The 26,341-nt window shown below is 35.6% G+C and overlaps 3 protein-coding genes across 3 annotated transcripts in view; 2 read left to right on the forward strand and 1 right to left on the reverse strand.

Annotated features, from left to right (window-relative positions):
- Window positions 1–3,260: 3,260 nt before the first annotated feature.
- LOC121330488 (2-(3-amino-3-carboxypropyl)histidine synthase subunit 2-like) lies at window positions 3,261–8,957 on the reverse strand. The gene is made up of 7 exons (XM_041277037.1): window positions 8,775–8,957; window positions 7,600–7,759; window positions 7,039–7,151; window positions 6,199–6,419; window positions 5,323–6,021; window positions 4,788–4,970; window positions 3,261–4,148 (listed from the first exon to the last, which is right to left on the reverse strand). The coding sequence occupies exons 2-7, from the start codon at window positions 7,750–7,752 to the stop codon at window positions 4,024–4,026; spliced, it is 1,494 nt and encodes a 497-aa protein (XP_041132971.1). The 5' UTR covers window positions 7,753–7,759; window positions 8,775–8,957; the 3' UTR covers window positions 3,261–4,023.
- A 162-nt stretch (window positions 8,958–9,119) lies between these two features.
- On the forward strand, window positions 9,120–19,077 carry LOC121294131 (V-type proton ATPase 21 kDa proteolipid subunit-like). The gene is made up of 8 exons (XM_041217715.1): window positions 9,120–9,366; window positions 12,370–12,418; window positions 13,793–13,876; window positions 15,422–15,499; window positions 15,937–16,006; window positions 16,343–16,394; window positions 17,322–17,512; window positions 17,813–19,077. Exons 1-8 carry the CDS (start codon window positions 9,300–9,302, stop codon window positions 17,837–17,839), a joined length of 618 nt encoding a protein of 205 aa, XP_041073649.1. The 5' UTR covers window positions 9,120–9,299; the 3' UTR covers window positions 17,840–19,077.
- Window positions 19,078–24,579: 5,502 nt separating this feature from the next.
- The window catches only part of b4galt2 (UDP-Gal:betaGlcNAc beta 1,4- galactosyltransferase, polypeptide 2), an 86,330-nt gene continuing 84,568 nt past the window's right edge, over window positions 24,580–26,341 (forward strand). Inside the window, exon 1 of the mRNA XM_041277023.1 lies at window positions 24,580–24,963. The gene's annotated coding sequence lies outside the window, so the exon portion shown is untranslated. The remainder of the gene's footprint in view (window positions 24,964–26,341) is intronic.

Raw genomic sequence — 26,341 nt, forward strand, 5'->3', positions numbered from 1 at the left:
ACACCATTAAAAACAAAAAAAACAAACAAAAAAAAACTGTATGAACATAACTTAGATCTATTATTTAACATTGTGTAATCATAGGAACTACAAAATTATACCCCAAAAAGTCAACAGTACGGTAATTCAAGTTAGAATTTCAATTGTCACATTTTTCAAGTCACAGCAGAAATTTTTTTATACAAAAAACCTGAGTAACATGACTATACTACTGTCAATTTTTATTGATTTCTGTGGTGCATTATTGTGATACCTTTAAAGTGCTATCATTTTGGGATCAGGATTATTATCAACACATAAAACCCAGGCATGTCTGGTCAAGGGGATGAAACAAAGGTATCCTATTACTGAATCCTCCTCAGACCATGTGGAATTCAGCTTTTATCTTGCTCCTTCAGAGTTTTTTTAGGATTTAGTTTAAATTCAGTGCTGTAAAAAAAAAATATTAAAAAAATTTAAAAATATATACGTGATAAACTGTCAAAACTCCACTAAATCTTTCAAATGCTATTGTAGTTTCTAGTCTGATTATTTTGAGGTTAATAACATTGTAATGAGAGTAAGCTTTGAGGCTTTGTCAGGAGGCATTTTTGCACACAGTTGAGTCAGAGGCAGTAGTCATCCCTAATAAGCCAGGCAGGGAGCTTAGAGAGAGAGAGAGAAAGATAGATATAGATATAGATATAGATATAGATATAGATATATATTTTTTCAGCTGTATTAATGAATATCTTATGTAATAGCTTCCTGGAACCTCTCTGGCCTTCCCACAAGAATTAATAAATGATCACCTACCGCTAATCGTCACTCATGGACATGATTCCAAACCAATCACTGCCACCAGTCACACACTTTTTTTAATGTGTGTGATTGTTTGTATATCTTCCTTTATATATTTAGGTATATGTCTGTGTATACACATACACTGCTGTGCAAAAGTCTTAGACACACTCAGGAGTTACAATATATATATATATATATATATATATATATATTATATATATATATATATATATATATATATATATACACACACACACACACACACACACACACACACACACATATATATATATATATAGAGAGAGAGAGATACGACTGTGCAAAAGTTTTAGGCAGGTGTGAAAAAATGCTGTATAGTAAGAATGCTTTCAAAAATAGACATGTTAATAGATTATATTTATCAATTAACAAAATGCAAAGTGAGTGAACAGAAGAAAAATCTACATCAAATCAATATTTGGTGTGACCACCCTTTTCCTTCAAAACAGCATCAATTCTTCTAGGTACACTTGCACACAGTTTTTGAAGGAACTCGGCAGGTAGGTTGGCCCAAACATCTTGGAGAACTAACCACAGTTCTTCTGTGGATTTAGGCAGCCTCAGTTGCTTCTCTCTCTTCATGTAATCCCAGACAGACTTGATGATGTTGAGATCAGGGCTCTGTGGGGGCCATACCATCACTTCCAGGACTCCTTGTTCTTCTTTATGCTGAAGATAGTTCTTAATGACTTTCTCTGTATGTTTGGGGTTGTAGTCATGCTGCAAAATAAATTTGGGGCCAATCAGATGCCTCCCTGATGGTATTGCATGATGGATAAGTATCTGCCTGTACTTCTCAGCATTGAGGAGACCATTAATTCTGACCAAATCCCCAACTCCATTTGCAGAAATGCAGCCCCAAACTTGCAAGGAACCTCCACCATGCTTCACTGTTGCCTGCAGACACTCATTCATGTACCGCTCTCCAGCCCTTCGGCGAACAAACTGCCTTCTGCTACAGCCAAATATTTCAAATTTTGACTCATCAGTCCAGAGCACCTGCTGCCATTTTTCTGCACCCCAGTTCCTGTGTTTTCGTGCATAGTTGAGTCGCTTGGCCTTGTTTCCACATCGGAGGTATGGCTTTTTGGCCGCAAGTCTTCCATGAAGGCCACTTCTGACCAGACTTCTCTGGACAGTAGATGGGTGTACCAGGGTCCCACTGTTTTCTGCCAATTCTGAGCTGATGGCATTGCTGGACATCTTCCGATTGCAAAGGGAAGTAAGCATGATGTGTCTTTCATCTGCTGCAGTAAGTTTCCTTGGCCGACCACTGCGTCTACGGTCCTCAACGTTGCCCGTTTCTTTGTGCTTCTTCAAAAGAGCTTGGACAGCACATCTGGAAACCCCTGTCTGCCTTGAAATTTCTGCCTGGGAGAGACCTTGCTGATGCAGTATAACTACCTTGTGTCTTGTTGCTGTGCTCAGTCTTGCCATGGTGTATGACTTTTGACAGTAAACTGTCTTCAGCAACCTCACCTTGTTAGCTGAGTTTGGCTGTTCCTCACCCAGTTTTATTCCTCCTACACAGCTGTTTCTGTTTCAGTTAATGATTGTGTTTCAACCTACATATTGAATTGATGATCATTAGCACCTGTTGGGTATAATTGTTTAATCATACACCTGACTATATGCCTACAAAATGCCTGACTTTGTGCAAGTGTACCTAGAAGAATTGATGTTGTTTTGAAGGCAAAGGGTGGTCACACCAAATATTGATTTGATGTAGATTTTTCTTCTGTTCACTCACTTTGCATTTAGTTAATTGATAAATATAATCTATTAACATGTCTATTTTTGAAAGCATTCTTACTTTACAGCATTTTTTCACACCTGCCTAAAACTTTTGCACAGTACTGTGTGTGTGTGTGTGTGTGTATATATATATATATATATATATATATATATATATATATATATATATGTTATGAGCATCAACAATTTACTCAAAGCCTCCACTAGTGTTTTCTACTATTATAACAACTTTGACTGTTATTAATACAGCTTAGTTTAGGTGAGAAGAAACCAAGCTTGTCATTCAGCAAACTTTAATACAGTGTTCAGACTCTTCAAAAACTTGTGATCACAATTTAAACTATACATTAGCAGCTAATACGAAGAGTTGGAGTAGCTAATCCATCACATTTACCCAGTGGTTCTCAACAAGGGTGGGTGGGGCAGGCGTGAGAATTCATGCTGACTGTAACCTTTTCCAATTTAAAAAACCTACCACAAAAATAATAATACATTTCCCAGTGCTGCCGAGCAATGTCCCTTCTTCCTGACTTGCATCTATTGATTCATTCTGAATACTTTAAACCCACCCCAACTACTGAGTGACAGCACACTCCTACATTTCTATTGGAGACTCTGCTTGAGAGACTTAAAACGAGATTACAAGCAGGAATGGAGGCTTGTAATTTGATTTAAAGCTGTATTACAATTAAGATACAGAGGATTTAAAACAGAATTTTGGCGAAATGTACAAAAATGCCTACACACAAAAACTTGTGGTAATATGAGGTATATTACCAATTGAAATAGTGGCGGCTGGTTTACGGAAACAAAGTCCAGAAATCCAATTATGTTGACTGTGATTATGTTGAGTGCTCCTTCACACTCAAATGATGCCTTCATCTGACAGAGGTCTTTTTATATTTGTATTTAATTAATTAAAATGAAACATGTAATCTGACATTAAACAATCTTGAGTACTTTTTTTCTGCACTGCCAATGACTGGCAGACTGCCGAGAATCTGCTTTCCATTATCTTACCACTCATTTTAAAAGGACCATCATTGTGCTTTGACGAATATCAAACGTAATTTGTGACGCCCAGAAACATGCCTGTACAAACCTACTTTTTCATGTGCCAACAGTCCACTGCGGCTTTCCTTATTTTAAATCCCTTGCACCTGAAAGTGTCCACCTTCACCCGGAATCATATATTCCTGATACTGCAAACTATTTCCTTTAAAAACAACTGGAATTCATTCACCATTAATATTTACATTGTGGGGTAGGTGGTAGAATATTTGTAGATTGATACCATGTGGTTGCTCAATTCTGGACAGAAAACTGTCAGCTTTGTTGAGGTCAAACCACTTTGCAAGTCTGTGGATGTCATGAGTCTACCTTTACCCCGTCTCTTGTAACAGATATATATGTTTTAAGATGCAACGTCCTGAGCAGCCTGCTGCTTCAGCTATTCCCTTCTTCCTCGTAAGCAATTGCAATTCCTCGCCTCCCTTCCACTGCTTTGGTCACAGGCGTCTCTCCCAGCTTCTGTTCCAGTCCCTGCCAGCTACGAGAGGCCAAGAAGGAAGCTATATATATATATATATAAAAAAAGGATAATCCAGTCACTAGAGATAATCTACTGTAGCAAGGCTTTCACTGCTATCCAAGGATTTCTAAAAACCTTGGGAGTATATACAGTGCATGCAGCTGCTTTTTTACCCGTTACATGTAAACATCAAATTGCCATGGCAGATTAGAACCGAGAAAATGGTTACTTTAGTTTCTCCATATTTTAGGGGTTGGGTTAAGAAACTCTGGCAGGACAAGCATGTGAGGAAGCCCAAACTATAGCTCCCCAATAGAATGTCTATGCTGCCTTACTGATACAGAGTGAACCTCATTCTCAAGCGCTGTCTATCTGACTCCTTTCATGTGTATGTGTATATATACTTACCAGAATCTGCCCTCTCCTGTTTATTACTGGTACTACAAGAATGTGTTTTCAGTGCAGAACATTAATGGAGTGGTTCCAATTTTTTTGATGTCAATACAAATGTATTTAATTACAGGTTTATACATTTCTATTGTCATTTTCAATATTGTAGTTATCTCATAGTTATCTAAAAGTCACCTGACAAAATACTTAGCTGCTAACTGCAGTTGCAATTGCTGCTGAGCAGAAAAGGCTAGTCATGCTGCACTTGCTAGAAAAACAAACTTATAACCTGCTGGGTTTGTCTGAGCCACTGTCAGTGTTGGGTTTCTCTGAACCAGAGAAGAACCGGGTAGATTGTCCTGGGATTCTGAGTTGTTCCAGTAAGAGGATCGCAGGGCCCCAGTGATCAGTGAGACATCAGTGTCGTCGCCATCAGCATCTGGATTAGGGAACTCAACATGGCAGCAACCTCCTGCAAAAGAAAAAAAGAGAACACGAAATGTGTCAATTTTGTTGCATTGAATTTTTGCTGTTAATAGAATCTTGCTTATAAAATAGAGCATACATTTTCTTATCAAGTACTGTTAGGGTGATAAGGTTATTGGGCTAGGCATTTAAGTAAATTAAGTAAAATATATTGTTCTGATAAAAAAAGAGAAAAAGAACACTCAGCATGCAGCATCACACCTTCAGCTTTAAACATGAATATACAGGAAGGTCTTTTTAAGAAAATATTAAATTTATCATCAGTCGAAATATATTCTAGATACGATTGAGACATGTTCCTCTGAATTGCTCTGGTATAAAATCTGAGTGAAACCTACCCGGTAGCAAGTCTCTGAAGCTGGTGACATATTCCCCAGTCCATTCCCTGCGCTTGTTACAGGCTATCTCCATTTCAAAGGGTGTCACCACCGGCCTGTAAAACTCGCTGCAGTCCAGGAAGGAATTCTCTGGACAGGCCACCAGCACATAAATATCAATCTCGAGAAAGTTTGCCAGCTTGGGCACATTAAGCTTCCCCATGACAAACACGTAGCTCTTCTTCCCTGCTTTCCTAATCAGGTCCTTTAGATGGTCAATGATGGACAGGTAATCTGCAACACCGAGAGTGCCCACTAAAATGCCTACTACTTTGGAGTCTTTGGCCCTTTCAATTAAGTAATAGCGCTTCATTAGGGCCTTGTTGATGTTCACTGACTCCTGCCTGCCAGCCCTCGTCTCAGGGTCAAAGGTACAGAATGAGCACTGGTTAAAGGTCATCATGAAGTTTGTTAAGGTTACGCCCTCCCGGCCTATGTAAAATACTCTGTAGTCTTCCAAGCTGCAGCCTTCCCTCAAGGCAAACTGACGGCCGAATTTCCTAACAAGCTGAGCATCTGTCTGGTTCGGATTAGTTTCAGCTTGGGCCTCTTCATGGGGTTTACCTGTCTGCCTAGGACTATAACACTGGGTCCCACCTGCGCTGATCTGGGACATGACAACATTGCCATATTCAGATTCAAGGATATGCTGTAGACTACCTGTGAAGAGTAATTTCAATGAAAAGTGACAAAAACAGATTTAGTGGTTTATTCTCAGTGTTTAATATGTTCCTGATTTGTTCATCCACGTTTATATACAAAGGGTAACATTCTACTAAAAGAGCATACGGATAACACAAAAAAGCTATATTTAAAAAGGTGAGTGGGTAAACTTACCCATGATGAAGGAATAGATCACGTCATAGAGTATAATCACATGGCTCTGTGTGTCAGGGTAGTGTTCTCTGAAGGACTCTGCACATCTCTCAAGGTCAACTGCCCTCCTACCGAACACATACATCACTGGGAGCCGTCTAGAGGGGCTGAGACATGCTCTCCCATAGTGGATAATCCCCTCTGCTCCAACATGCTCTGCTGCAACCTCGTCCACACAACAGCTGTGACATACAAGAATAAGAAAAGTTGAGCCACCTCTGCTATCGGGGCAACAGTACCAGTTGCAATCATTGCATAACTACAGCGAATTAATTGTACAGTGGATACAGTACAGCATACCCTTGAACCAGAAAGTGATTGCAAGTGTACTCCTTGGATGGGTTCCTATTTGGCAAGACACACATATCAATGAGCACCATGATGATGATGTTATAAGAAACATGGATTACTACTGAGCTTGAAATGTGTCAGGGGACAGGCTTTTGGTAACATGCTGGATGTATATTTTGGCATAAGTTTGAATAAGTTCACACATCCTACTCAAAATATAACATTAGAACATAATGCCTACATGACATAAATGTCAACCTCTAGAGAAATGCCAAGCTCATTAAAGTGTTGTGGGAATTGTTTGGCAGTTGTCAAGACATACTGCAAGTAAATGACATGCATCTGGTTACACTGAAAGTAACAAGGAGACATTACAGGCAGCAAGCGTCTACTATTGCAAACTTTAGAAGCACAACACTGCCAACTATGAACTATTCTAGCCTACAGAACCCAAATGAACATCCAACATGTTTTTTGTCTGTGATTTTTCAATTACAGTACTTTATTTACCTGCCATATGATGTATCTCCCAGTATATACATTTTTGCCCCAGTGCTCTTCTCAAGTTTTGCAGCTACTGCAGCTGAATCCACCAGTAGGTCATCAGGGAATTGCAATGCTACCTGAAAGAGATTAAATGTAACGTAGCTTTAAAACAAACATGCACAAGAACTCTGTGTGAATAAGATATACTACTAAACAACACCTATGGATATTGGTGGTAATAGGACTTAAAACTACTATGGTGTTATAGATATGTATATAAGGAGTTATATACATATCACTACAGGGGGACAGACAATTTTCTAGTTGGCTTTTGATATGCAATACAGTATCTCATGCATACATTATCCTATTAGTGCACCTGAGATGTTGCATCCCAGTGTATCGTTCTTGTTAAAATAGCTTCAATCTTCATAAGAGTGTGAAACTATATAACTAAACCTTTTGTCGTTCAACTATGTTTCTTCATTTTTCGTTTGCCCCCCTTTCTAGGCTGGTACAAAGAAAATGGAAACTGAAGTAAGGCAACATCACTCTGCACAAGAAATAAAAGCTCCCAGACCCAACCTTGTGTAGTTGATTCTGCAAGATGAAGGTGCAGGACTCCTCAAGCTGATACACTTCATCCAATGCCTCGACTCCGGTACTGCCAACTATTGCCAGGGTACCCAGGGTCCGCTGGATTGCCTGGGCGCCATCGCTGCTGAACGCAGTCGTCATAGTTACTCTAAAAGGAAAACAACGCCCAGATGGCACAGTTAATACAAATAAGATTTAATGTTTTGTTTTCATGACTCAACCTGCACTCTAAGTGATAGGTGAGCCACTAGGTCTAAAATCTTTTGATAAACTATAGGCCAGCTTCAACAATTGATAAATGCCCAACGAAAAAAGTCACCACTTTTATTCAGTCTTATGTAGTCCATCTCAAATCTTCCAGATTTTTATTTTTTATTTTTTAACAACATTACAATAGCATGCATTTAAAAAGTAAAATCAGATGTTCTGCATCAAATCACAAATATAATTAAGCACTGGGAATATACAGCGTTGATGTGTCACATACATAGCCTGCTTCTGTATGTAACATTGTCCTTAAGTTTCACAGACTCCAATTAGCACTAGTCTTAGCTACCTCACTATTACCTTTGGTAGTGATAATCGGGAGTACGTGAAACTAATTTAATATTACACCCATAATAAAAACAGCAGCACCACCTTGCGTCGAAAAGTAATTATGACATCATGTTACATATATCTATCTGTCTGACTGCAATGATATACCAGTTTGTGCAATCCAATGTTAACAAACATCGTCTTAGCCAAGTAGTAGAACAATCCAATTAACACATTTAAATGCATTATAAAGAAACACACAGAATAAGTAAAATATACTAATTATGCTATATAACACACCATGACAGCATGATAGTAATCATTTCATTTTTTTAAGAGATATATTTGTAAGTCTCAATTGCTCACTACTTACTGCAGTAAGGAATACACTTTTAAATATACTGAAATGTATTCAGTGAACGTGAGTTTGTCATTTCAGTTTGTGGTGACACTACATAAAAGGAAATAGCTAGCTTATGTTATAAAGCATGTTACTGTATGAATGGGCCTCATCCATACAAAAAATAAAGAAATATCTGCAAGTTTTAATAATGCGTATTTCAACTGTATCTTAAAGAAACATAAACTGCAACGGTTATATAAAATAAACCGCCTTGCAAACTTACCACCGCGCGTGTAGAAGTACTTTCCTTTTATCAAATGAGAAAAATCATGGCACCTCTTCCGGGGAGGGGCTGGTAAAAGCCTGGGCCTATCAGATGGCCAAATTCTATCGCTAATTCACTGCTGAACGTCAACCAATAAGAACAAAGCAAAAATGATTGAGTGCACAGTACCCTACCCTAACCTAGCAAGGTTTACTCCCTCCCAGTCTTCAAACCTTAGCCTACGTGATGCTCCTCCCAGTCTTCAACCTCCCAGTTGAAGCTCCCAGTCTTCAAACCTTAGCCTACGTGATGCTGTCGTCTGCAGTCCTGTGACGTTTCGTAAAAACGTCACCTGCCCTGTGCAGCGTTCGTCACGTGATCAGCTGCTACTCCCCCTTCAACCGAGACAGAGGCAGAGAGAACGAAGCTCTTCCTCTTGCAGTAGAAATAAGGGTACCGAGGAAAACACAAACTAAATCGCCAAATAAAACAAATATTGGCGAATATAGGCATTAGCGTGAAAACCGTGTCTCACACAGTAACATGAACGGACACGCCATCCTCTACACCGGGGTCACTGTGGCCTTCTGGACTACCATTCTCCTCGTCGGTAAGGCTCGTTTGTAAAGATGTGTTACTGCAAAACAGGGTTTGTTTTTTATAATGGTGGTAAGGGTATTTTCTTTAGGAATCAGTGTCAAATCGCATACTATTTACCTAAATGTTGTTGTTTCTAGGCTTTATACAAGGCCAGGTTTTTTTTTCTTAACAAACCTGAATGAAAATGACAGACGGACGCTTTTTTTTCTAGATCTAGTATGCATCTGTACCCCACACATATCTGCTATTGGATGCCGGCCATATCGTGTTTACATTAATTAGTTGACGTTTGTATTCCCCAGAGGCTAGTATTATAAGATAGTAAATGTAGTGATATATGGAGCGGTAGTATGGGCTTATATAATTGTCAAATCTATGACACCTCTTGCTGTAAACTATTTAACGTGAAATTGGTTTGTGGTAGTGTGGATGATCTGTAGAGGAAATGAGCACGTTTCATGTTAAAGTCGATGTGCATTGCATATTTAATTGCGCTCTTTTGAGGACCAGGTGTGTAACAGGTAATATCCTGTTTAATGACAATATGGTTTAAATATAATTGCCATCCCATTGCTGGGTGACATCCGCTCATGTAATTTATTTAAAGTACTGTTGTCTCTAAACGTCAGTTGTATGTAGCACACACTTTTGACTGAATAATTTGCAATGTAAGTTACATTCCTGGCATGTGTACTGTAAGTATAAAAACTGCATCTCCCTGTTGCATGTCAGGTTTAGTCAAAGGGGGCAAGCAAAACAATATTTAAATCTATTATTTATTACAATATAAAAGCGGTTGTGCAAAAAGAAGACACTTTACAAAACTGCACACTTAATATTCACGAGTTACAGTTTTAAAAGATTAATTACTCTATAAGCCATTTTAAAGAATAGACAGGGTGCAAATTTCCACCCCAACTTATTTTAATGAATTTACAATAGCAATTATTGCACCATATTGCTCCAGAGCCATTTAAACACCTTTCAGACTACTGAGGTCAGATCTTTGCAGTCCTGGCTGCCCATGGTTTTATGGTAGGTTTTAAAAACATTTTGTACCAAAGTTTGAATTTATGCAATTGCAGCTTGATTATATCAAAGGTAATATTAACATGACCCAGATATCTTATTTATAGTAATGGTAGTTAAACATTTTTTAGTTTTGTATGTGTTATAGTTTAACTCTTGCAGTGGAGGTAAACTATCTCACAGAACATAGTCCCAATTAATCAATACTGTACATTAAAGATATGGCAATGAAAACATTTTATTGTAATTACTAAATCAATAAAGACTATCTAAGCAGCAGTATGCTCTATATATATGTGATTGTTCATTCATTGGGACATGGTATACACTATTTTGTAACCTCATTGCATGCTTTCATAAGCAGTTAGATTGTTCCTACTAAACTATTTTACATTTCCTTCCTAAAAGACTGCAGCAACCCAAGTTGTTCAAAGCTACAGAAAAAAAAAATGTTCAATACAATTGTGTCTTCATATACCCCCAGATTTTGAAATTCCCATTAGCTTGTCCAGGCAAAGTTTTTTCACAACTGAGAAAGCACTTCTTTAAATGTATGTAAAATATGTTTATTATACAGCCACCATATACCCCCAGATTATGGCACACTGAATAATTAGTGCTAAAAAATTGTGGGTTAGCAAAATTCATGAGATTTTGTCAAGGGGTTCTCTAGCTAAATACATTTAATTGTGACATAGACGGGTAGCAGTACAGCCTTCATAACCGTCCGGCCCCCCTCCCCCATTATGATTGTCCCACTGAGGAAAACTGTACTGTACAGTAGCTGTCATTGCTTTTTGCTTACTGTTAAAAGCAGAAGTAATTCATTTCACTATTATCATTCGGCAAAACCATTCAACCAAATGTAGTGTTTTTTGAATCTGCAGAACAACTGAATGTGCTTGCAGTTTAAGAAACCAACAGCAAAAGTAATTAATGCATTAGTTTGCCATGGGAAAAAAAAAAAAAAAAATATATATATATATATATATATATATATATATATATATATATATATATATATATATATATATATATATATATAAAAATTGGGGGATTTTATAGGGATATAGTATTTTACACACACAAACCTTATTAATTAACACAACTTATTTCTACATGATGTACTCTTTTAGTTTTAGTCGCGCCAGGCGGTACACTTTTTGAAAGAGTTTCACTGGTTGAAACAAGATGGACCAACCTTTCGAGTAGACTGGTCTGGCTAAAACGAATGTATTTGTTAGCTATTAGTTTATTCCAGTCTTTGGCAAACTAAGTGCAGTTTTTCATTTTCCCTTGTTACTATACACTTCCTCCCCCAAACAAAATGTAAAAAACAAATAGTTAAAACAGACCACTCTTAAAAAAGACCATTTTGCTGGCGTGAAAGCTCTGCCACCGCATGATAACGAAACCTTGGTTCTGGAAGTCTGTCTCATGCTGTAAATACTGTCCTAAGCTGTACTGGGAGTAAACAACTATTGAAGGTGATGTGCAGCAATGCCTAGTAGTTGGCAATGGCATTAATTCAGATAGCACTGGGTTTGTGAAACAGCTGATTTAAATTCCTGTTAAGCAGGAAGTGAAGACAGACTGCAAAAGAGGAAAGGAAAGAAGTGTTAGGCAAACATGGACAAAAATAGAGAACTGAAAACACTGCACAAGAAGGTTGTTCTAGCCCTTAATAGTGTCATGGTGATGTGTCAGTTTGGCATTTTAGGTGGGGAAAAAACCCATAGTTTTAATATTGGAATATCATTTTATTAAAATCAGATTTGAAATCTGATTAAAGTGTCTTAGAAATCACTGAATTATTTATTTGTTGTGCACACTGATACGCTGAAGACAAACTGCAGCTCATTGTCTACTGGGAAACACCAGCTTGCTGAAGACAATTCTATGGAGTGCTACTGGTAATGCAGTGGTATAGTGATAATTTATAACCAATATGAAAAAACATTGGTTTTTTTTTTCTTTCTTTTAGGCACTTGTTATACAATATTTGATCTTGGATTCCGATTTGATGTGGGTTGGTAAGTGAAAAACGTGCACTGTGAACCTGCTTGTAGATGATTGTTTCAGATGACTTGTGTACATATATAGGTTTGCTACATACTGTAATTATTTACTGTACACACAGGAAAGTGTGGGTTATCAGAACTGTGCTACTTTTAAAAAAGTGTTCACAGTGTTTTCTTGGGAGGCCTCTGTTCCACACTTCACTCTGCACTTCTGTTTCAGGTCAGTGTTGGAGGACTCAAGGCATAGCCTGTGTGTTTACAGTTTATACAACCTCAGTATAACCAAAACATTATTTCTCAAGGAAATGACAGGTCCTGGCTGGATGTGCACGACCAGGAGTTGTTTCAGCATGCTGCTTTTAGCATTCCTTTGTTAAAGTGATCTCGGTGGCAAAATCTTCACATGGCAAAACTATAATGCATGTGGCACAGGAGACATCTGCAGTCATTCTGAGTGATGATTTTACATTTTGATAAGTCTGTGTTGCAGTGTTTTGACTACATGTATAAGTTCAACAGCTGCTCTTCAGTTCTACTTGCCTACTATAGACATATATAATGTAGGAAATGTATTGTCAGCAAAACAAAAATAAATTCTTTTAAAATGGCTGATCACTAGATGGCACTTACTTCTAGACTGACTCTTCTACACGTTTACACTTACACTAGACTGACCAAGTCTACATTGCATATCTCTATATGAGCGATGCTCCTGACCTGAGGTGAAAGCACCATAATGGAGATTTCTAAAAATAAAGAAATAAAACCACAGTGTTTGTGTAATTAGAAAAAGAACCATTCATTAAAATGTAAGGGGACATGGAAAAATACAGGAACGTTTTATTTTAAAACTCCATTAAAGCAGTTATTTCCCTTGCAGTTTTTATTATTTGTCTATTATTATAGTCCAATTACATTGTGACAATATAGTCAAATTACATGGTGACATTAATGATCTGATAGAATATTTTATTAAAGTACATTTAGTTCTTAGTAAAGGAAGCATACAGATGTTGCTGTAGAGTTAGAATTTGTAATGGATAAGTTTTTGTCACATGGACGTTTCCTCTTGTCTTATTTTCCATTGTAGACTATAATGTCAGTTTTTGTTTCCAAAGTTTGCATGGAAGAAAAATGTTTATTCTGCAGGGTTACTCAAAATAGACCCTTAACAGAACATCCTACTTATCTTTCTACCTATAGTGCCTTTTATAATGTGAGAAATGTAAATAAGTTTGTCTCCTAGACAGGTACAACTCAAATCATTATATCCTGGATTGTTTCAGACTGATAGACCATACAAACTACTCTTCCTTTTTATAAATTAATCATGAATTGACAAGGACACATATGAATGCACTGTGTTCATTTTCCATTGCATTTCAGGTTCCTGACAGAGACCTCACCGTTCATGTGGGCAAATCTGGGAATCAGTTTGGCTATTTCCTTGTCTGTGGTTGGTGCTGCGTGGTAAGTGTTCTTTCTATTTTATCTGTTAATAGATGTATAAATAAATGATGGGCAGAATTCATTATTCAAACACAAATATCAAACCAGTTGAGTAGTTGTGCCTTGTGAGGTTGTTCTCCTACCAAATTTTTCCATCACCCTCCATGCCACTTTTAATACCGAACAATGTAGGATTTTCTTTCCCATTCTGCAGCAAGTGGTAGAACATGTTCTGTTCTTGGAGATCAACTGTAGGGTTCAAAAGCCACATGGCTCTGTACACATTTGTTTGAAGATATTCATGGAATCCTTAAACCTCCTGTTCAATTTTATTACATTAATTTGCATGCAGTTATTTGAGCCTAACAAAACAAAACCTAGAGGCTTTTCCTTTTTAGCACCATAATGTACAATACTGTAAATGCCTTTCAAATGGAAGTTCCCCTTATTGGTGATAGCTCAGAATCAGATGACCTCTTTTAAATATAGTAGTCTGTTGATTGCAAATCTTGTCATAATTAGTTAGGTGCTGTATAGAAAATGTACATAAACTGTTTAAATGTTATAGTACTGTCTTAAGCCCATTCAGAGACAGACTTCAAATTTAAGATGCATTTTAAGCTAATTTTTTCTTCTCAAATTGCCTGCTTCTTAAATTTGAGTACAGTATAGTGATGCGTGTATTAAAATCAGAAACAAAAGACATGACTACCCGAGTTGACAAACACCAATGTGACTGACTGCTGAGAAATGACAAAAATGCCACTGCCCGATCTCGAATCATCCCTGACATACAGGCAGCCATTTTAAAAGAATGCAATACGACACAACTTACTTTTATGTAGGGCACTTAACAATTAAACCCAAAAAAAGGAAGCCAACGGCCAAGAAATCCAGCTCATGAGTAACCTAACTCGAACAGATATGTTTTTAAATTTGATTTAAGTTTCCTAAGGAATTCAAAAAGAAGCTTTTACAATTTTAGCTTTTCTTTATTGAGCTCCATTGCAACAAACAGTACCAGCTTGGAAGTACTGCTCAGACCTCTGTATTTTTCAACATTCAAAGATATACCACAGTTCACAAAAAGGGAGAAAAATAGGTGTATGACTGGAAATGAGAATTAGCACATAACTGTAGTGGTCTGTGTGACAGCAAACGGCCACAAACCGACTTCATACTTCTTTTTCTTATATATGTAATTGAGGTTCTATCTTTGTAAATGCATTTTTATTAAATGTTTTATTTTTTCCTCAAATTAAGGGTGGGAAATTTGGGCTGCGTTTTAAATTCGAGGGTGTCTTAAATTCGGAATATGGTATATCTCAGGTTGTGTGCATACTTTATGTATTCTGTCCTACAAATTGTATCTGGAATTATTGTTCCATTTGCTGTGACCATGACGTAGTGTGCTTGGATTTATGTCACATGGTTTGGAGGAGCTGAGTAAAGGGTGAATAAGAATGAACAATGTAGTGGTCATTTCCATGAAAATTAAAATAAACTCTGTATTATCCTGTAAATAAATATGAACAAGGTTAAGGTAATTGTTTTCTTTTTGTACAGGGGTATTTATATTACAGGCTCCAGCATCCTTGGTGGTGGTGTGAAAGCACCCAGGATTAAAACAAAAAACCTTGTCAGGTAACACACACACACATAATAATAATAATAATAATAATAATAATAATAATAATAATAATAATAATAATAATAATAATAATAATAATAATAATAATATTATTATTATTATTCTAGCTGATCTGTCTTAATTTAGATATACAACATCTCTATTCTGCTTAATTGGTAGAAAAATAACCTTAAAATTATTGTTGTTGACTTACAGTGTAATTGTTCCTGCAGACTACTGCTGATTTAATTTCTAGAACAAAGTCTTGTGGATTACCATTATCTATACAACTATTCACAATAGTTAAAAGAACAGGCTATATACAGATGTTTGGCAAGCAGTAGTAGTCCAAAAGAAATAAATCGTAAATGAACATGCATCAGGCACAAGTTTTTTATTTTATTTTTTAAGGCAGAGTTGAGTCTAATTCATGTCCTTCCTTTCTTTGTAGCATCATTTTCTGTGAAGCTGTCGCCATCTATGGGATTATTATGGCAATTGTTATTAGTAACATGGCTGAGGTACGTACCTGAATGCAACTGTATGCGTGTATATCCTGCTGCTTCCAGTAATGGAACCGAATACAAATCCAAAACGTTTACCCCCCACCCTCCTGGTTGTTGGAGTGCAATAGGTAAATGCACTGTGAATGACTGCATAGGTCTTCATTGCGTTGATATTTTGATGCTATTCCTAAACAACATAAACACATCTGCCCTTAGAAGATCATCATGATCCAGTTTAGTCTGGTTTTTTTTTCGGCAGTGGTAGGGTAGTCTTGCCTTCAGCTCAGTGTGAGTCGTTTTTAACCTGCTCCTTCTGCATTTCTGTTTATGAATTTATTTTTTTCTTTCTAGAATTTCAGTGGCACAACCCCTGAGACGATTGGAGCAAGGAACTACCAAGCAGGTAAAAAAAAAGTTTGAATCTCAGTGCTATTGTTGTTGTGTTTTTTTTTTTATTTTTAGTTTTTTTATTATTATTATTTTAGTTTGCAGCGGTTTTATTCAAAAGTTAATAGTTGAAAGGCTTCAACAACAACTTATGGTTATGTATAAATAAGTTCCAAGGTTCAGTGGAAGACAGACAATCCAATAAAACAGCTAAAACAATGTTGAGACAGGAACACTTGAGAACAGGCACATTGGTTTGTAGCAAACTTTGCATTGCTATTTATTTTTTTCTTCCAGCTATATTGATGTTTCGTTAGAAATGTGAGTGTACCAAATTTCTGAGCGTTTTAAAAGGATTATACACCGTTGTTTTTACAACAGATGCATTACCAGATTTTTTTTTTGTCCCAACCAAATTTAAAATGAATAGTGTAACCCCTCTATGAACTGTAACCTGTCTAACATGGTATTTCTCAGAATGTGTTCCGTATTGAGCAGTAGATGCTATACGTCCTATGTTCATGTGGTTCTGGATTACATACATTTGTACTGTCTGTCTTTGTTTAAATTTGATATTGACAAGTGCTGAGAGAGTATGTACTCTGAGTGTATAACACTGTCAGTTAGTAATTTAATTATTTGTAAGTGTATTGACAAGTTGCTGCAAGCAATAATTAAGTGACATTTCTAGCTCTCCCAAAGATTCACCCCTAGTTCAATTCAATTCAGTTGTGTTACTTCAATTAGCAATACCTATTTGTACACCAGGGGGCACTCAAGCACTTCTTTTGACTTTAAATACTGTAGTGCACTGAAATAGGACAGAATAATTGTAAACTTAATCTAAACTGATTTAGTTTTTATTTTGTCTTGCAAGGGTCAATTAAAAAAAATAATAATAATTAAAAGCTGTTGGGATTTAATGCTTTGTTCTTAATTGCAGGGTATTCCATGTTTGGTGCTGGTCTAACCGTGGGCTTCTCCAATCTGTTTTGTGGTATCTGTGTTGGCATTGTTGGAAGTGGAGCTGCGCTAGCTGACGCACAGAATGGCAGCCTTTTTGTAAAGATCCTTATTGTGGAAATCTTTGGAAGCGCCATTGGATTGTTCGGAGTCATTGTTGCTATCTTACAGGTAATACCAATAGTGACTTATTTTTATGTATTATTGTTGAACAATTACTATAGTATGTCCTGTTTTTATATACATTGAAATTATACTCTCATTTAAACATATATTATTTAGTAGATTAAAAATAAACTATAGCTTTCATGAGGGGTAGTTTGCTCTTTTTTTTGTTTAAAAAAACTAATTCACAATTGCATATCATACAAGGAGTGATTTTTATTTATTACTTTTTATAGAAATATAGTAAGAAAATAATATACTTTGCTGTAATAAAATTGTTGTAACATTCTTTTGTCTTCCATCCAGACATCTAAGGTAAAGATGGGTGACTAAAAGATGTGACAAGGCCATGCAATTCACAAGACTTCCAGAAGAAGACCATTCTGGGGACGAGACACAGATAAACTGTGTATATTAATTTATTTAAGTGTTTTTATTTTTATTTTTTTCCTGACATGTTTGACATTTTTAACTGTTCATATGCTGAAGAGTGAGTGACTGACTTTTGTGATTTAAAACCATTGATGGTGACATAATGTATTTGCACCCAGTTGTCTTAAATAAATGTAACTGTTTAGTTTAAAATAAGTAGTGAGCTTGTCTTTAGATTACTCCCCTTAAATCTGAAAATTAAGTAGTGATTACAGGCAAAAAGTTAATTCTTAAAGGTTCAAGATCAACTAACTAATGCTTCCTTTTGTAAATGGTGTGGTTTTGTTGTTAAATGGGGCAACATTAATGGCATGTTTTTTTTTTATTATCATCAAAATACTAAACTTTATTTAAAAAGCACCACTGCTTGTCCAAATCTCTCTGCCTTTATAACTCCACAAGAGTAACAACTGGATGGAATGCTTTAGAGGTCTCTAAAATATGGATAGCTTCTAAATGTGTTTAAAGGTGTCAGACTGACATGAAGTCTCATATCTGCCCAGTGGTACAGATGACTATGTGACTTCATGCATTCCATTGGTTGACAGTTCATTTCTAACAGTGACCACACAGACATCTCATGTAACAGCAGTCTAAAGGTTGTTAGCAATATCAACTAGATTTCAAAGCCGTATTCTCAAGAAAGTCTGGGGTTTAAATTTAATTTCAAAATCCAGATAATCCCCACTGGTTGAGATTCAATAAACAAACAATATGTTCTTGTGCTCGGTCTAGTCACAAATGATTAAGGCATAATGGTGGTCTCCATACTCTTTCAATGTATTTTAATGAAAAGAAATGGCATATGTGCAGTTGATCTTAACTAACATTTGTGTTTTAAATACTATGTGCATTGTGTCAGATCAGGAAATAATTAAATGCTTGTGCAAGTTGAAGTGGCATGCTTTGATCCTTATACTGTAAGTGTAGGTAAAGATGAATGGATATGAATTAAGAGTTGTATTTTGAATATATTTTTCAGCCTTTATATAAACAGTCTTAATTAATGTGATAAAGAAAAAAAGGCTATCTGTATAGTAGAAATGTATCTTGAGCAAGACCTAGTACAAAGGGTTTTTTTTAAAATATAAATACATTGATGTATATATTAAGGGATGCACTCTTTGTTTATGACTGGTTAAAATCTATTTTATAAACTAATATTAACCATATATATATATATATTTTATATATATATATATATATATATTATATAATATAATATATATAATATATTTTAAATAATGTAGTGTAAATTTAATTTGAATTTTGTATCTTGTGTTTTCAAACCTATTTTTACATTTTGCTTTGAGGGAGGGGAGTCTTAACCCATTAATTCCATTGTTTCTGACCAGGGCTTGCTTTTCTAAATGATGGTGGTGAAAATGAAGTTACTTGCTATTGGCAATGCATTTAACCATGATTTGTTTCTGTACTGCATAACCCTACAACTGCACAGGCTGTAAGGGAAGGGCATTCTTGAATTAAAGTAATGAGGGTCTTTATTGGTACAGGCGATTGTCATGTTAAATTGTTTAAATGGATGCTTAAATCTGTTTAGGTTGAACCCCCACCTAAATGAATCTTTTGCATCTTTGCAACATATGCCAGCTTTGAAGTAGAAATTGCTGCTTTTGGACAGAAATTTGAGTTAACATGTTTACAGTGTTATGGTCTGTAGGCAGGACCATTGCATGTTCTTGTGTGGTTTTTGGTTTTTTTCTTTTTTTTACCCTCTATAAAGTAATTGTGTGTGGGGGGGTGGGGGTATAAACTACTTGTTCCATTGTACATTTAGAAACTAGATTAACAATTGTCAGGGACACCTTAACAAACAGGCTTGCAGGAGGGGAGATCAAATGACCAGAACAGTGCTGTAGACTTGACATCATATAACTGCTACTATGTATGTTTTCTTATTCCCATTGTGAAAATGAACTGCCTTACTTAGAAAAGCTACAGAACACACATACAATGTTGGCCTGCCAAATAATTGTTAATCACGGTGCTGAATTTGGTGCCATTTGGCATATCTTGTTGTTAAAATTGCTGAAGCTTTGACCCACGGACATACACAAACAATGCTTGTGGTTTTTTTTTTTTTTTTTTTTTTTTTTTTTTTTTTTTTTTTTAATATGGAACTTGCAGATTTTGCTTTGTATTTTTGGTTTTTGGAAAACTTGCAGAAGCAAAGTTCCACAAGCTCACCCATGTAAAAGTGTAAAAATAATTGGCTTCACAGAACATGTATGGTCTGTTTTCACAAATTGCATTACATAACACTGAAGTTCTTGTACCGTATTCTGGTATTAGTCCATCAAAGGATTTGCTTAGAACCATGATGTCTGAAACAATATTTACTGGTATAAGGAAGGGGCATCTTAAAGTTCCACAGTCATTTATCAATTATTAAAAGTTCAAGTCTTGATGTTGAGGATACCATTTTATAAATGTACTCTAGAATCAAAATAAAGTGTTTTTGTAGCCAGATTAATGCAGTGGCTGTGGGCTGAGTTTGACCTGTAGTAATTAGAAAATGTATGCCAGAAGTCCAAAAAACATTTTTGTCAATAGTCCTTAAGAAATACTTGCAGAGCCCAGATAAAGCAATAACATCTCATCTCGTCAGCATAAACCACAAACAGTAAACCTGCAACAAGAAAGCAATACAAACCGAAATCTGTACCCCTTCTATTTTAGTGTTTATTGCATTTGTAATAATGCTACAATTCAGTCTTTCAGTTTACGATCCTGAACACCTGTTTTAGAAAGGGATCCTAATCTGTACATGTATGATAAAGAGTGAAAGATCAAGGCCAGCATAAGTATAAACATTATGAGAATTGTCCATTCTAGGCCCTGCACACTAGTAAATATGTCAAATGTTTTTTTTTTTTTTTTTTTTATATAACATTTAAGTGTCATTCATGTGTGTGTTTGTAGATTCTCTTGGGGGAAATGGATTCTGTTCCTTGTTTTAGTGATTGTGTTTGAAATGGTGACCTGGTTAACCTGTTTTATGTGTAAAACTGGGTTGTACTCATGACCTAATATTTAATCTTTCAAATTCCTTGGACAAATACAGTATTTAAAATATATATGTACATGTGTTTTTTTGTTTTTTTTGTTCAAGTAGTTGTGTGAAGTTATGTGCCTGTATACTATTAATATAACATATGTGCGTAATGCACTGTGGATAACAGCACTGATAACATTTAACATGTTTTGGGTGATTTCATACGAAGGTGTGGTGCCACTAGTATGCCTGATGGTAAGCCCACATGGTTTAAGTTTTTCTTTTAAAAGATTTGCTTTTGTAGATGAGGAAAAAAAGTTACAAGAAATAGATGTCTACAATTATTTCAGCAGTTTTTAGTTTTTTTTTTGCAAAACTCCAAAAATGCTAATTCATAAGTATTCATACCCTAATAAGGAAAATGAAATTAATAGCTAGTTGAGGCACTTTTAGCAATAACCTCTTTTAAATGATTAGGATATTTGTCAATTAGCTTTTGGCATGATTCTTTAGTAATTTTTTGACTATGCAAAATTATTCCAGTTCATTCAAATTCTGAGGAGTTCTCTTGTGCACAGTCGTCTTCAACTAATTTTAGATTAGGACTTTGACTTTGTCATTGATTTTATTCTTTGAATCATTCTGAAGTAGATTTTGATGTGTGCTTTGGATCGTTGTTGTGTTGGAACATCCAGTTGTGCTTTAAACCAAGTTTTGGAGCTGGATGGTTTCTGATGATTGGCCAATATCTTCTGATATGTTATGGAATCAATTTGACCATGTATTGGAACTAAATTTCCTGTGTCATTAAAGGACAAAATACACATAAGGATTTACCACCTCAATGCAGTATGTGTGGCGTTTTTTTCTATGTATGCCTCACGAGAATTTCTTCAAATGTAACAACTATCAGCGTGACCAAATAGCTCAATTTTTGTTTCATAACTCCACAAAACCTTTGACCAGACCTCATATCCATCATTCAAATGCTATTTTGCAAACTTTAAGCGACTGTCCATTTTCCTAAGAGTGGCTTTTTCCTTGGCCTGGGACTATTGAGACCTTCACCATGCAGTACTTGACTTGAAACCCCAGTCCCACTTGCAGCCAATTAGAAAATATTTGGCAGTCAGTCTCACATTGTTAACCTTCTTCACAATTCTTCAACTTGTTCTTGGTGAAAGAACCTTCTTTCTTCCAGACCGAGGGAGCATTGTACTTCTTGATAATAGAAACAATAGTTGAAATTGGGGTACTCAAATGCTTGGAAATTTTCTTGTATCCTTTTCCAGCTTTATGAGAATCAATAATGTTCTTCCTAAAGTCTTCAGAAATCTGTTTAATTTTTCCCTTATTGACTTACTGGTAATGACAGCAATCATATGCTTAACCCTTTTATACTCTCTTAAGACTGTTCACCTACAATCCAGCATTTTCTAGACTTCTAGAATTAGGTTCTGCATTATCATATTGAAATTTCTAGCATCTTTTTAGACAATACTATGAATTAGCATTTTTGAGGTTTTGGGAAAAAAAAAAAGCTGATTAAAGACATTTATTTCTTTTAACCTTTTTTTTCCTCGTCTACAAAAGCAAAACTTTTGCTGCAAAAATTTTTCCTAAAATTATTTGTATTTGAACAAATTTCTAAAAATTATTAATTTCCATTGGGGTATGTAAACTTTTGACTACAACTATATATTACCGGTAACCAAAACACAAAACAATAATAACATGCTTAATGAATGGGTGTCAAAAGGCCTTGTGCAATTTTATGAAATTATATATATATATATATATATATATATATATACACACAAATGTCAGACATACATGTAATTACAGTCTTTATTGAGAATGTAAAAAAAAAAAAAAAAAAAAAAAAAAAAAAAAAGTTAAATCTTTAAACATTAAATCTTTTCACTGGCAACCATCCAGATGGCAACACTATAAGGGAGGACAATGAATCTACTCCACCCCACTGTTCCCTTTGCAAGGCTTTATGATCTTTGACCCATTGAACAAAAACAGTTTAAAATCATTAACTCTATAATACATTGGATGACATTCTATTTTAGAGGGAGAGAACACTAAATTTTTTTTTTATTTTGTTGCACTTATTTTTTTAGTAAAAGATGCAGTAGGTACAATACCAAAGCAGTTGCTGTAGTCTTTTTTTTTTTTTTTTTTACAGCACAGTTTATCGATGCCATTTTAACATTATACATACACATCTAGAACACTCCATGCTGTTCAGAGTGTTTGTTGGTGTGCTGATTAATGCTGTACTAATCCTGTGGTTTCATACACTACCGGTACTATATTATGACTGACTGCTTTCCAGTCCCTGTCTTATGGACAGGCTTTACTCTAAAACCCTGACCCCAAGTAAAAGTAGGATCCATTTCCTCTATGGCTAATGAGTTTGCACCCTGGCAGTCGCAATGGAATATGAACTGTAAAATTATTCCTCATGACATTTACACATTATTGTTTAGCCAAGACAGTGTGGCTTACATGATGAAAAGCTTGATGATAACGGTACATAAAAATGAAGTAGAAATGATTCACAATCACTTTCTTACATAAATGCAGTAAGGAAATTATTTCCTTGCTGATAGCAAAACAAGACTTCGGTCATTCGATATGGTAAGGTATGGTAAGCATGGTACAGCATACCAAAACCCATGCATGTGGAAAAGCATAGGGAAAAAAATTGCAAAATGCAAAGTCTCAATGGTACACTTCTATACACGTTTTCAGAGGGGCTACAAGTGACAATATTCTTAAGCCTCTGTAAATCAAATCATGCAAGCCAGCTGTCAAGTAATCAAACTTGCTGTACCATAAAAAAAAAAAAAAAACAGAATATAGAATATAGCGAGCAGTGCCGAGGAGCCAGAGACAGCTCTATCAGATGCTTAGATGGACCACTTTCAAGTCAAAATAACAGGGGAAATGCACTTCAGAAGAAGAGAGAGGCATATAACTTTAAGCCTAGGTCTAGGGTGTGAACGATTGGAAATTTAACTAGAAAAACAGCCTATACAATTAACTGGGTTTTTTTGAAGTTTTTTTTTTAGTACTGTATATCTTAAGACTAAGCCTCTAAAATGATGGATATTAGAAATAATATAGGTTGGATAGCTTGACTGAAATACAATAGGCATTTGTCCAGTTAAACTAAGCAAAGATGTGGGGTGGTTATGTTCTTTTTTTTCAGCACAAATACAAAAGTGTTCATAATCGTAATATTGTGCAAAACAGAGAAAAGATTTATTTCTAATCTTATTACATTTCCCTACACCAAAAGATTTCCAACAGCAAGGTGTCCATCTGATGCATTGCTTAATGTCAAGGAGGTAGACAAAAAAGTGTAACTCCTAAAAAAAAAAAACATACTAATTGGATTACTTTTACAGCATAATTCCATGAAAAGGCTTGTCATAGTAATACAATGGAATTAAGGGTAATTTGAACGAAAACTGTTTTTAAATGAAAACAAAACAGCAAAACTATTTGCTCCCTCTTGTGGTGGAATATATTAATGGGGCTGTTTGTTCCCTTTGGCTCGCCGTACTGAATATACTCTCATTGTCTCCCTTTCTACAGAAAATTATTATAACGGTCTACGGGGGGGGGGGGGGGGGGGGGACACATCATAAGAATGATTTGCAATTAGATAAGTGGAATATACCGTAAGGATGCTGGACAGAATGTGGGAAATAGTTACTGCTTTGGGCTACAGCCAGGCTGCCTTTACGTGTATTGCAACACAGGGGAAAAATGATGACTGATTAATGTAAATAATAGAAGGAAATAAAAAAACGCAAATTTGAGTATTTGATGCCTGAATTTTCGATGTGCCTTGTTCTGCCGGGTTGCTTTGATGATGTTGTGAAAGCTCCGTACGGAACTGGTATATTTGTTATTTCTATTGACAGTTTTTCAACTGAGAAAGGTGGGCATAATTGATAGAATGTCTTCGGTTTGCAGCTGCTGTTTTAAGGTAAGAAAATTAATTTCATGACAAACTTAGGGCTTTTATATTTTGTTATCAAAATTGCAGCAGTACTATTAATAAATAAGCCGTTTTTTGTTGTTTTTTGTTTTTTTTTTCTTCATGCCAAATCCTTAAAATAATGTAATTTCTAGCTCTCTTAAAAAATGACATTATTATTATTATTATTATTATTATTATTATTATTATTATTAGTACCAATAATACCATGCATGCAAATTTAACCATATCATATATATATATACACACACACACACACCAATAACAGTTTTAAACGGGTTAATTTACAGATACATTAATGCTCTGTTATAGTGCAGTGATGCAGTGATGTTTACTAACACAGATGTAGTACATGCTACATTTGTGTTGAATTATGTATTTAAAAAATGAAGTCTTGTTCATGTTGACTGTATACGACTCTAAACAAAGGTCAGTGGAATTGATGAATATATCATTTTTTTTCTTTATTGTTCAAATTTACTAAGGCTGTACATTTGTTAGTTAGTTTTTGTTTTTTAAATAAACGCAGTCTGGTGTGGTTTGCACTGCTGCTGCCAGCGGAAGCCACCGTAATGTTACTGGATTGAAAAATATTTCATTACAGTCTGCTGCTTAATGACAACTCCAGATAAGGTAGGGTTAGAGTCGACTGCATAATGTAACCATAGTATAACTACGACTACTGCGACTACTAAAACGACTACGACTATACGCATCATGAGCCATTGTTTTAAAACATCCTTCCCAAGTATTATTATTATTATTATTATTATTATTATTATTGTCTGGTCGTATTTTTGGAACGCTAAATAATGTAAAACAAATTCTAGGAGTATTCTTACTCGGTTTAAAAACACGAATTTATGCATTACATTTCACAATGACGTCTGTTCGATAGATCCAGCTCCATATAGTAAGAGACCTTGCACAGCAATTACCTAGAAAGTCTTGGAAAACCTAGTTATGACCCTACAGCATCAAAACATCATTGAAATATATACTAAGCTTTAGCAGAACATTCTCCATGCACCACTCTGACCAGCTAACTCCCCTTTGTCATCAACCCATTTTATTCAACCTCCTGACTCTCTGTGAAATAGGAAAACAATAGCGTTTTGTACCTTCAGTGACCCTATAAGGCACTTCTCATTTAATAGTTTTTGAGATTGATGTTTGTTCTGAATATGATGTACTGTAGATCATACCGTGTAACAACATTAAGTGTTGTAAAAGCATTTTCTACATTTGTCTCTATAGCTACAGGTTAAAACACCCACTATACCAGTCTAGTCAGACAATTGAACCATGCCGGTTTTGTCTTTGTGTATTGCTCATTGTTATACCACTTTGGTGTTTCAACTGTCTT

The sequence above is a fragment of the Polyodon spathula genome, chromosome 18 (genome assembly GCF_017654505.1).
Source record: "Polyodon spathula isolate WHYD16114869_AA chromosome 18, ASM1765450v1, whole genome shotgun sequence".
Lineage (NCBI taxonomy): Eukaryota > Metazoa > Chordata > Actinopteri > Acipenseriformes > Polyodontidae > Polyodon > Polyodon spathula.

Coding starts and splice junctions, on each gene's coding strand:
- LOC121330488 (XM_041277037.1), bottom strand. CDS start 7,752: ATGACGACTGCGTTCAGCAGCGATGGCGCCCAGGCAATCCAGCGGACC. Junction 6,420..7,038: donor GGAGATACATCATATGGCAG/GTAAATAAAGTA, acceptor TGTATGTCACAG/CTGTTGTGTGGACGAGGTTG. Junction 4,149..4,787: donor GGCTCAGACAAACCCAGCAG/GTTATAAGTTTG, acceptor ATATATATATAG/CTTCCTTCTTGGCCTCTCGT.
- LOC121294131 (XM_041217715.1), top strand. CDS start 9,300: ATGAACGGACACGCCATCCTCTACACCGGGGTCACTGTGGCCTTCTGG. Junction 12,419..13,792: donor TTCCGATTTGATGTGGGTTG/GTAAGTGAAAAA, acceptor ATTGCATTTCAG/GTTCCTGACAGAGACCTCAC. Junction 16,007..16,342: donor TTATTAGTAACATGGCTGAG/GTACGTACCTGA, acceptor TTTTCTTTCTAG/AATTTCAGTGGCACAACCCC.